This window comes from Andrographis paniculata, unplaced genomic scaffold (assembly GCF_009805555.1).
Source record: "Andrographis paniculata isolate CXL003 unplaced genomic scaffold, ASM980555v1 Contig62END, whole genome shotgun sequence".
Classification (NCBI taxonomy): Eukaryota; Viridiplantae; Streptophyta; class Magnoliopsida; order Lamiales; family Acanthaceae; genus Andrographis; species Andrographis paniculata.
The window spans coordinates 8873298-8885000 of record NW_026137598.1 but is presented as its reverse complement, the minus strand read 5'-3'; the positions used below and the strand labels follow the sequence as shown (position 1 = coordinate 8885000).

At 57.0% G+C, this 11703-nt stretch overlaps 1 protein-coding gene across 1 annotated transcript; it reads left to right on the top strand.

Moving 5' to 3' along the window:
- Window positions 1–8580: 8580 nt before the first annotated feature.
- LOC127260496 (uncharacterized) lies at window positions 8581–11450 on the top strand. Its single transcript, XM_051288227.1, has 3 exons — window positions 8581–10001; window positions 10130–10455; window positions 10531–11450. Exons 1-3 carry the CDS (start codon window positions 8581–8583, stop codon window positions 11448–11450), a joined length of 2667 nt encoding a protein of 888 aa, XP_051144184.1.
- The last annotated feature ends 253 nt before the right edge of the window (window positions 11451–11703 follow it).

Sequence of the window (11703 nt, the reverse complement as noted above, 5' to 3'; positions counted from 1 at the left end):
CAGCCCCCTTTGGACGATCAGGTACCCTCGCCGCCTTTACCACTGCTTCCTGATGATATGCAGGTACCCCCGGAGCCTGTGTCGCTTCCTCCTGCTCAGTCTTTGGCAATCTGGGGACTCCCCTCTGGTCATGGCCTGGATAAGGGGAAGGCAGTGCTGCTCTCGGACCCCCCTGCATCACCTATCTGCGATCGACGTGATCTTTCAGTGGACACATGCCTATCGGCCACGGGTTCTCCTTCCTCGGACACCCAGCGGGATGAGGACTCTGCACTTCATGCCACTTTCGCCGAGGACTCGGATGGTGACTCGCCCCTTATTAAGGATGGCCAACCGCCCCTCATTGATTCACTGTCTCTCTCCCCGAGAGGTACCACTGATCTTCACTTTTGTGATCTCCCTGCTGATGCAACTACAGGGACAGAGCTCCTCCCTGAATCTGGTCCGAACCCACCCCTCCTGCGGACTTCGTCGGAACCGCTCCCTGTTGTCGCTCTGTCGACGGAGTCGCATCCGAGCAGAGGGGTGTGCGTTTTGAACCAGGCTGCTGATCCTCCGTCTCTCAGCGGATCCTTGGAGACAGTGTCGGATGACCGGCCACAGGCTCTGCCGCCAACCTTCTCTAGGCCGATCACCCGCAGCATCTCTCGTCAGCAAGTAAGTTCCTCTCGTCGCCCTTCTGCTAGTACTCGATGACAGACACCTACATTCTGGTCTGGAATGTTCGAGGAATTGGTAACCCCAGGGCTCAACGGGAGGTACATTGGCTTTGTAAGCAACACCGTATCCGCCTTCTCATCATCCTTGAACCCATGGTTCTGGCGGACACTGCTTTCTTCTGCCGGCGGTTTGGTTTCTCTCAGATGCTAACCAACACGGCTAATTCTATCTGGATTCTTGCTGATGATTCTTATACACTGGCGCCTATATCGGAGATCGATCAGTGTCTTCATGTGCAGGTATCATCTCCACAGATTCGCCGGCCTTTTCTTTTATCTGGCATATATGCGAGGTGTTCTATCACCCAGCGCCGCGAGCTTTGGTCTTTCTTACATGACACCGCGATTTCGTCACTGGGATCCCCCTGGCTGATTGGCGGTGATTTTAATGCCATCGCCGATATATCTGAACGGAAGGGCCCGGGTCGGCCTAAATTGCGCTCTATTCAGGATTTCTCGACCGCAATCCTCGATGCGAACCTCATTGATGCTGGTTTCGAGGGCCCCCAGCACACATGGACCAATCGGCGGGTTTGGGAGCGCCTTGATCGCATTCTTTACAGCTCTGCCTGGGAGGATTTTGCGGAGACAACTCGAGTCAGGCACTTACCGCGGATGCATTCGGACCACGCCCCGCTCTTGGTCCGTTTCTCGCATGAACGGCACCGCCTAGCCTCTGCATTCCGGTTTCAGAACATGTGGACTAGACACCACTCTTTTCAGGACCACGTCCGCCAGAGTTGGGCTGTCCCGACGGGCACCACCGGTCTCCTCAACCTGCGATTGAAACTCGGACGCCTCAAGCAGGCTCTGAAGTGGTGGAACAAACAGGTATTTGGTAATGTGTTTCAGGTACTTGCAGCAGCAGAGAAAGATGCTGAGGAGTGCGAAGCGGATTTCGATCGGGATCCCTCTGACGCCAACCTCCTCCGTCGTCAACGGAGCGCAGCAGCCTTGACACATGCGATTTCTCTTGAGGAGGCCTTCTGGAAACAAAAAGCAGCATGTCGTTGGGCAGTTGAGGGAGAGCGAAACTCCAGAATGTTCCACTCCATGGTGAAGGAACGGCGTCGGCGGGCTACACTTTTCTCGATGAGGGACGGTGCTCGTACCCTCACTGATCACTCAGCCATTAAGCAGTCAGCTATTACCTACTTCTCCGAGATGTTTGGTCAGCCTGACGATGCAGACACCTCGGGGATGGATGCACTGGCGGACCCTCCGCCTCAGGTTCCTTTGGCTGAATGTGCTCGGTTGCTGGAACCACCAACACTTGCGGAGGTTCGTGCTGTGGTTTTCTCGATTGACAAGGACAGTGTGGCTGGCCCTGATGGCTTTTCCGCCGCTTTCTATCAAACGTGTTGGGATATTATTCACGAGGATGTTTTTGATGCTGTTCTGGATTTCTTCTCGGGAGCTCCTCTTCTGAAGTTCTATACGGCAACGACACTTGTGCTTATCCCCAAGACGGACGGGCCAGTCGCTTGGGCTGATTTTCGGCCTATCAGCCTCTGTAATGTGAGTTCTAAGATCTTCACGAAGTTACTCACTGTGCGACTTGGTCCGCTACTGCCGCAGCTTCTGTCGCCACACCAGAGTGGTTTTGTCAAAGGTCGGGCAATTGCAGACAATATTTTGCTGGCATCGGAAATGGTACATGATCTCAATTTGAGGGGGGACTCGCACAATTTGCTGCTGAAACTGGATTTGAATAAGGCATACGATCGGGTATCGTGGCGGTTCTTGCGACATGCCCTTACCAGGTTCGGTTTCCCGCCTCATTTTATCACCTTGATTATGAATTGTGTCGAGCATGCTTGGTACTCGATTCTTGTGAATGGGGACTTGGGCGGTTTCTTCCCCCTCCTCGCGAGGCCTCAGGCAGGGAGACCCCCTGTCCCCGACTCTCTTTGTTTTGGCTGCAGATCTCTTATCTCGCGGCTTGGAGCGCCTATACAATCGGTACCCGGACCTGTACTATCGGTGTCGTGGTCGGTTCCGATTGACGCACCTAGCCTATGCGGATGATGTTCTCATCTTTGCCAATACCCGTGGTGATCGAATCAGCCTCTTGACGGATTTTCTGACGACGTATGCGCGAACTACTGGCCAGATGGTGAACTGTCAGAAAAGTCAGCTGGTATTTAGCCGCCGATGCCCGGAGAGGGTCCAGCGACAGCTTCAGTCCGTCACTGGTTTCGGCAGGGTTGGACTTCCCCTTACGTACCTCGGCGCCCCGCTCTATGTGGGCAATCGGCGTAATATCCTCTACGAAGACCTACTTGGGAAACTGCGGCGATATCTGCAGCGTTGGGACCGCTCCGTTCTCTCTCACGGAGGTCGCTTGCAACTGATCAGAAGCACGCTCTTCTCGCTTCCCCTTTACCTCCTACAGGTCCTTAACCCCCCCCAGGCTGTCCTACACTCAGTGGAGCAGCTCTGTGCTCGTTTCTTCTGGGGCTCCTATCATGGCCACCGTCGCCGCCATTGGATTTCCTGGATGGATGCGGCGAGGCCCCAGGACGAGGGCGGGCTTGGTATTCGCCGCCTGTCCGACATGGTTCGCGCCTTCTCGCTTAAATTGTGGTGGCGTCTCAGAGATGGTTCCTCTCTTTGGGCTCGCGCGCTCCAGCATAAATATTTCCGCAGCTCCTTCCCGGGTCTCGCCCCCTGCCGGAACTACGACAGCCCGGTCTGGAAACGTCTTTGCCAGATCCGCGATGAGGCACAGACGCAGATCACTTGGAACTTGGGGCGTGGGGACTGTTTCTTCTGGTATGATACTTGGTGCGGCGATCGCCCTCTCTGCACTGACCGCCGGGACCGCCCTCCGCCGATTCGGGTGAAAGAGATGTGGGTTAACGGGTCGTGGGATTTGACGCGCCTTCAGGCCTACCTTCCGGCATCCCTTGTTCAGCGGGTCTCTGCGATTCCTTTTGACCCCCTGATAGCGGATCAGCCGATATGGAAGGCTTCGGACACAGGTACTCTTACTACTACCTCAGCCTGGGAGATGAGCCGGACAGCCGGGGCTCGGAGTTGGCTTTCCTGCTGCCTCTGGTCGCCACTACTTACGCCTACGATGTCGGTATTCCTATGGCGTTTATTTCGCCGTCGGATACCTGTTGACGAGGCCCTTTGGAGGCTGGGTCTCCCTATTGTTTCTCGCTGCCAGTGCTGCAGTGAATCCGAGACTTTTGCACACTTATTCTTCTCGTCGGCGGTTGCCCAGCGCGTGTGGCGCCATCTTGCCGACCTATTCCGTATCCGAACCCCGCGGACACATGCGCCCCACCTGATGGTCTCTGCTTGGCGTCTGTCCTCCCCACATGCGCGGAGCATCCGTACCTATATCCCACTTCTGGCCTTCTGGTTTCTTTGGACGGCACGGAATGACGCCAAACACCGAGGTATCCAGATTTCCTCTGACAGGATTATTTGGCGTATTCACTCTCATTTGCAGGTGTTGGGCCGTGCTGGCCTCCTTCAGCGACAGCACTGGCCTGGGGAGGTGCACTTAGCCTCCACTCTCGGCCTTCGCCTCCCGCCTCCGGTTCTTCGGCCGCCGGTCATGGTACGCTGGGAAGCCCCGTCTCCAGGCTGGTTCAAACTCAACACTGATGGGGCATCGCTCGGGAATCCAGGCGCCGCTGGAGCCGCGGGCGTCTTTCGGGATGCCACCGGCGCCCCAATTGTGGCATTCCAAGTTCCCCTTTTGAATACGACGAACACTTTGGCCGAACTGCAGGCGATTCGATCTGGAGTGGACCTGGCGGTTGCCCGCGGCCTCCTCCCTCTCTGGATCGAGACGGACTCGGCCAGCAGTATCTCTCTCATCTCCTCCTCGACGGGACACTGGACTCTCCAGCCTTGTCTCCACCACCTGCGCCTACAGCTTCGCAGCATCGAGTGGAGGATCTCTCATATTTTCCGCGAGGGCAATAAAGTGGCGGACAACTTGGCGAACACCTCTGTTGCCCTTCCTCATATGCGGATCCTTGAGCCGGCGGACATCCCCCCAGCGCCGACCCGTGGCCTCATCCATGCTGACGCGGCGGGCCTTCCGTGCTTTCGCTTCCGTTAGCTTTTATTTGCTTACACTCTTTATTTACATTTGCAGCACTTGTACCGAACTTTGCAGAACTACGTATGGCTTGATCCCGTTGGGGTACGTAGGCAGCTCTTTGAGCCCAGCCAAAAAAAAAAAAAAAAAAAAAAAAAAAAAAAAAAAAAAAAAAACCCTAAACCCTAAACCCTCGATCGCCGGAATCCGCCGCCGGCTCCGCCCCTGACGGTTGGCCTCCCGCACCGTCGCCACCGCGTTTCGGCATCCCCCCGCCGTCGGACCACCATTCTGACGACGGGATCGTGTTCCCCTGGCCGGAAAACCCCCAGGGCCGGGCTACCGCCGCGAGTCGCCACCTCTACTACCGCCGTTTGCCCTAGGTCGCCGTCGCCGTAGCCCTGATTTGCGACACCTTCGGCGCCGCCGTTCTCCCGTCTCCGACGTCGGATCGTCAATCGGCCACCGTCACTGTCCTCGCAGGGTTGAGGAGTCCCTGAACCCGCCACCCGACCGCCGGAATACACCGTTGGGAACCGCCGGTGACTCCCCCGACGGTTGCCCTCCTCCCGACGGTTGACCTCCCGACAGTTGATCTCCCGACGGTTGGCCTCCTGACGGTTGAGTTCCCGAGACGCCGCCTCTGCATCTTCGGCCGACTCCGCTGCCCGACCAACTCTCTGGTCCCGTTACTGTTCCACCCGACCCCGACATACACCTTGGTCGGTGCTCCTTGACGCCAGAGCATCTCCCGACTGAGGCCCAGGGATCGCGACTGCTGTTTCTCCCGACGGGTGATCTCCCGACCGAGGCCGACCGAGGCCGTCTCTGGTCCCGAAGGTTGATCCCAACCGAGGCCCGACCGAGGCCGTCTCTGGTCCCGACGGTTGATCCCGATCGAGGCCCGACCGAGGCCGTCTCTGGTCCCGAAGGTTGATCCCGACCGCGGCCCGACCGAGGCGTCTCTGGTCTCGAAGGTTGATCCCGACCGAGGCCCGACCGAGGCCGTCTCTGTTCCCGAAGGTTGATCCCGACCTTGGCCCGACCGAGGCTGTCTCCGGTCCCGAAGGTTGCCCCGACTCGGCGCCTCTCCGACCGTCTTCGCTGCCCGACCACACTCCCGCCCGAGGCCCAGGGTTCGTGGTTGTCACTGGTCCCGACGGTTTGTCCCGACTCGGTGCCACCACTGTTCTCCCCGACCCCGCCAACCCCCAGTCGGTGCCCCGACGCCAGAACACTTCCCGACTGGGGCCCAGGTGTCGCGGCGGTCACTGACCCCGACGTTTTGACATCCCGACACGACGCCCCGCTACTCCGCCCGACCCTGACGCCAGACCACCCTCCTGGTCCCGCCACTGTGTCTCCCGACCCAGAAGCCCCCAGACGCGGGTTCAGTGCCTGAACGGTGCCCAGACTTCACGGCTGCCTCTGGCCCTTGTCGTCGTCGGTTTCTCTGCTGCTCTGGCGCTCTGAGCGCCGGTCTGACGGCACTGTTGATTCTCTGGCCCTGGCAGCCCCAGCACCCCATCCTTTACCGCCGTCTCCGATGACAGCCGCCGACTCCTTCCGGAGCTAGGGTTCTGCCGTGGATTTGCCGGATATGGCCGCTCAGGTTGCTGCCGGCCGCCAGCCACCTCCCGCCACTGATGGTTCGGGGCGTCCTACCACTGCTGCTAACCATCTCCATTCACACAAGTCTTTCGCCAATGCTGTAACCTCCGGACTCAATTCCGATGTTCCTGAGGACAGTCCTTACTCTTTTCTGGCGGAGCCCCGTCCGGCTCCTATTGGCCAATGGGTCCACACTGCTGGACAACCACGCCTTGCTTTCACTGCTGCCGAAACTGCAAGGTACACGGCTTCACACCCATATATTCTTATCGGGAAATTTTCACATGGGTACTCTTCTTGGAAAGATCTCGCCGAGGGATTTGCGAGTTTTCGTTTGGCAGGAAAGTTTGCTTTACAACATTTGAATCATCGACATGTTGTGATTCGCCTAACTACGGAGGCAGACTATACGCGTTTATGGATCAGAGGGACTTGGTTTATCAAGGGATTTCCGATGAGACTTCTTAAATGGACTCCGGATTTCAAAACTACTGAGGAACCTCCGTTTGCCCCGGTGTGGGTAACATTTCCTCTACTTCCTCTCCACATGTTCCATAAAGATATGCTCTTCGCAGTTGCCTCTGGTATTGGGACCCCCTTGAAGGTTGATGGCCCCACGGCTACACAGAGTCGTTGCTCTCACGCCCGAGTCTGTGTGGAGGTTGATCTGTCGAAGCCCCTCCTACATGCTTTTGAGATTGATGTGGGTACTGGTGTGCTTGAGCAGAAGGTCATTTACGAGCGGCTTCCTAGCTTCTGCTCACTCTGCCGCCATCTTGGGCACAAAGCGGAGGCTTGTTTACGCAGACCTTCTTCGCAGCCGGTACCAGCAACCGTATCAGCTGCGCAGGTTCCTCCTGCTGCGCCTTCTGGTCGCCATGACTCGGTGCATGGCCCTTCTGAGATTTCTGCAGCCCCTGCCTCTGGTGATATCATGGAATCCCGGCCACCCTCTGCTCGACGCCGTCGTCGGCGCCGCAATCGAAATCGGGGTACGCCTTCTACTGGTATTACTAATGATTCTGGCTCCTTGCAGGCTCCTTCTCAGCTCCTCCGACGGGACCCCCAGCCTTCTACCCGGCGACCTTCTGATGACATCCCGGAGTTGAATGGCTCCAGACGTCTTCGCTCTGGTGTGCGGGTGACCTTTGGGGAGACACAGGTGGCCCCAACCCCATCACAGACGGCCGAGAAGTCACTGCAGCTCACACCGGCGCATCTCAGCGGCCCTGCGGAGGCTCATCGCCCCCATGCTCCTCCTCGGGTGACCTTTGCCCACTCACGGGGGGATGCCTCTGCGATGCTGCTTACCTCTGGTGTTCGAGTTACCTTTGGGGACTTTCTGACGCCTTCGGAAACCTCTCCGGCCCGCCCTCTGGCCGGTCAGACTACAGCTGAGCCTCCGATTGACAGTCCTGCCTCCCCTCTGGATGACAGTCGGCTGAGTCCCACTCCAGCGACTCCTGCCACCGCCTCAGCCCTTGGTCTCCTTCCGCAGCCCATATTGGCCACTCAGGTACCCTCGTCGCCTTTGCCACTGCTTGCTGATGATATGCAGGTGCCTCCGGAGCCTGTGTCGCTTCCTCCTGCTCAATCTTTGGCAATTTGGGGACTCCCCTCTGGTCATGGCCTGGATAAGGGGAAGGCAGTGCTGCTCTCTGAACCTCCTGCATCCCCTGTCCGCGATCGACGTGATCTTTCAGTGGACACATGCCTATCGGCTACTGGTTCTCCTTCCTCGGACACCCAGCGGGAGGAGGACTCTGCACTACAAGCCACTTTCGCCGAGGACTCGGATGGTGACTCGCCTCTTATTAAGGATGGCCAACCGCCCCTCCTCGATTCACTATCTCTTTCCCCGAGAGGTACCACTGATTTTCACTCTGGTGATCTACCTGCTGATGCAATTACAGGGACAGAGCTCTTCCCTGAATCTGGTCCGAACCCACCCCTCCTGCGGACTTCATCGGAACCGCTCCCTGTTGTCGCTCTGTCGACGGAGTCGCATCCGAGCAGGGGGGTGTGCGTTTTGAACCAGGCTGCTGAACCTCCGTCTCTCAGCGGATCTTTGGAGACAGTTTCGGATGACCGGCCACAGGCTCTGCCGCCGACCTTCTCTAGACCGATTACCCGCAGCATCTCTCGTCAGCAAGTAAGTTCCTCTCGTCGCCCTTCTGCCAGTTCCCGATGACGGACACCTCCCTCTTGGTTTGGAATGTGCGCGGAGTTGGCAACCCCCGAGCTCAACGAGAGGTACATTGGCTCTGCAAGCAGCACCGTATCCGCATTCTTATTCTTCTGGAGCCTATGGTTTTTGCGGATGTTGCTTTCTTTTGCCGGCGTTTTGGCTTCTCCCAGATGCTTACCAACGCGGTCAATTCTATCTGGATTCTTGCTGATGACTCCTATAAACTGGAGCCTATTTCGGAGATCGATCAGTGTCTTCATGTGCAGGTTTCGTCTCCGCAGCACCGCCGGCCCTTTTTCCTATCTGGGATCTATGCGCGATGTTCTGTCACCCAGCGCCGTGCCCTCTGGTCTTTCCTACAGGACACAGCGGCCTCGTCATTGGGGTCTCCTTGGCTTATTGGTGGCGACTTTAATGCCATCGCCGACATATCTGAACGGAAGGGCCCAGGTCGCCCTAAGTTGCGATCTATTCAGGATTTCTCAGCGGCTATCCTTGATGCGAATCTTATTGATGCCGGTTTTGAAGGCTCCCCCCATACATGGACAAATCGACGAGTTTGGGAGCGCCTGGACCGCATTCTCTACAACACTGCCTGGGAGGATTTCGCTGAGACGACTCGTGTCAGACACCTCCCGCGGATGCATTCGGACCACGCCCCGCTCTTGGTCCGATTCTCGCATGAAAGACACCGCCTTGCCTCTGCATTCCGGTTTCAGAACATGTGGACCAGACACCACACTTTTCAGGACCACGTCCGCCAGAGTTGGGTTGTCCCGACGGGCACCACCGGTCTCCTCAACCTGCGACTGAAACTTGGACGACTCAAACAGGCTCTGAAGTGGTGGAACAAACAGGTATTTGGGAATGTTTTTCAGGTATTGGCAGCAGCAGAAAAAGACGCAGAGGAGTGTGAAGCGGAGTTCGATCGGGATCCCTCTGACGCCAACCTCCTCCGCCGTCAGCGTAGCGCTGCGGCTTTGACGCATGCGATTGCACTAGAGGAGGCTTACTGGAAACAGAAAGCAGCCTGTCGGTGGGCGGTCGAGGGAGAACGGAACTCCCGTATGTTCCATTCCATGGTGAAGGAACGACGCCGGCGGGCGACAATCTTCTCGATGGCTGACGGTGCTCGTACCCTCACTGATCACTCAGATATTAAGCAGTCAGCCATTACCTATTTCTCTGGGATGTTGGGACAGCCTGATGATGCCGACACATCGGAAATGGATGCCTTGGCAGACCCACCGCCCCAGGTTCCGCCAGCCGAGTGCACTCGGTTGCTTGAACCGCCTACACTTGCGGAGATTCGTGCTGTGGTCTTCTCGATTGATCAAGATAGTGCGGCTGGCCCGATGGCTTCTCTGCCGCCTTCTACCAGAAATGTTGGGAGATCATCCGGGAGGATGTGTTTGATGCTGTACTGGATTTCTTTTCGGGAGCCCCCCTCCTGAAGTTTTATACAGCGACGACTCTTGTACTTATCCCCAAGAAGGAGGGGCCACTTGCATGGGCTGATTATCGACCTATCAGCCTCTGTAATGTCAGCAGTAAGATCTTCACAAAGCTACTCACCACGCGCCTTAGCCCTCTACTGCCGCAGCTTCTATCGCCGCATCAGAGCGGCTTTGTCAAAGGCCGCGCGATTGCGGACAATATCCTGTTAGCGTCGGAGATGGTCCATGATCTTAATCTGAGAGGAGGCTCGCACAATTTATTGCTGAAATTGGACCTTAACAAGGCGTACGATCGGGTGTCATGGCGGTTCTTACGGCACGCCCTTTCCAGGTTCGGTTTCCCGGCTCACTTCATCACTTTGATTATGAACTGTGTTGAGCATGCGTGGTACTCGATCCTTGTGAATGGGGACCTGGGTGGCTTCTTCCCCTCCTCGCGAGGCCTTAGGCAGGGAGACCCCTTGTCCCCGACCCTTTTTGTCTTGGCTGCAGATCTCTTATCACGCGGCTTGGAGCGCCTCTACAGCCGTTTTCCGGATCTGTACTATCGGTGTCGTGGTCGGTTCCGGCTGACGCACCTTGCTTATGCGGATGATGTCCTCATATTCGCTAATACCTGTGGCAATCGCATCAGCCTTCTGACCGACTTTCTGACGACTTACGCACGGATTACTGGCCAGAAGGTGAACTGTCAGAAAAGCCAGCTTGTTTTCAGCCGCCAGTGCCCGGAGAATGTTCAACGACAGCTCCAATCGGTGACTGGTTTTGGCGCAGCTGAACTCCCTCTTACATATCTTGGCGCGCCCCTCTATGTGGGCAATCGGCGCAATATTCTTTATGAGGAACTCCTTGGAAAACTCCGTCGTTATCTGCAGCGCTGGGATCGCTCGGTTCTATCTCACGGGGGTCGATTACAGTTAATCAGGAGCACTTTGTTCTCGCTCCCCCTATATCTGCTGCAGGTACTTTGCCCCCCCCAGGCGGTACTTCACTCTGTGGAGCAACTTTTTGCTCGTTTTTTCTGGGGTTCTTATCACGGGCACCGACGCCGCCATTGGATCTCCTGGGCGGATATTGCACGGCCACAGGAAGAGGTGGACTTGGCATTCGACGCCTGGCCGATACGGTTCGGGCCTTCTCGTTTAAACTGTGGTGGCGACTCAGAGATGGCTCCTCCCTTTGGGCTCGCGCGCTTCAACAGAAATATTTTCGGAATTCATTTCCAGGATTTGCACCCTGCAGGAGCTACGACAGCCCGGTTTGGAAGCGTCTCTGCCAGGTTCGAGACGAGGCACAGACTCAGATCACTTGGAATTTGGGGCGTGGGGACTGCTTCTTCTGGTATGATAATTGGTGTGGAGATCGTCCGCTCTGCGCTGACCGCCAGGACCGCCCTCCGCCGATACGGGTGAAAGAGATGTGGGTTAACGGGACGTGGGACTTGCCGCGCCTCCGAGCTTATCTCCCTGAAACCCTTGTTCAGCAGGTCTCGGCGATTCCTTCTGATCTCCAGATTGCGGATCAGCCGATCTGGAAGGCCTCGACCACAGGTACTTTCTCTACATCCTCAGCATGGGAGATGAGCCGAACTGCTGGAGCACGGAGCTGGCTCTCTTGCAGCTTGTGGTCGCCGCTTCTTACTCCTACAATGTCGGTTTTCCTATG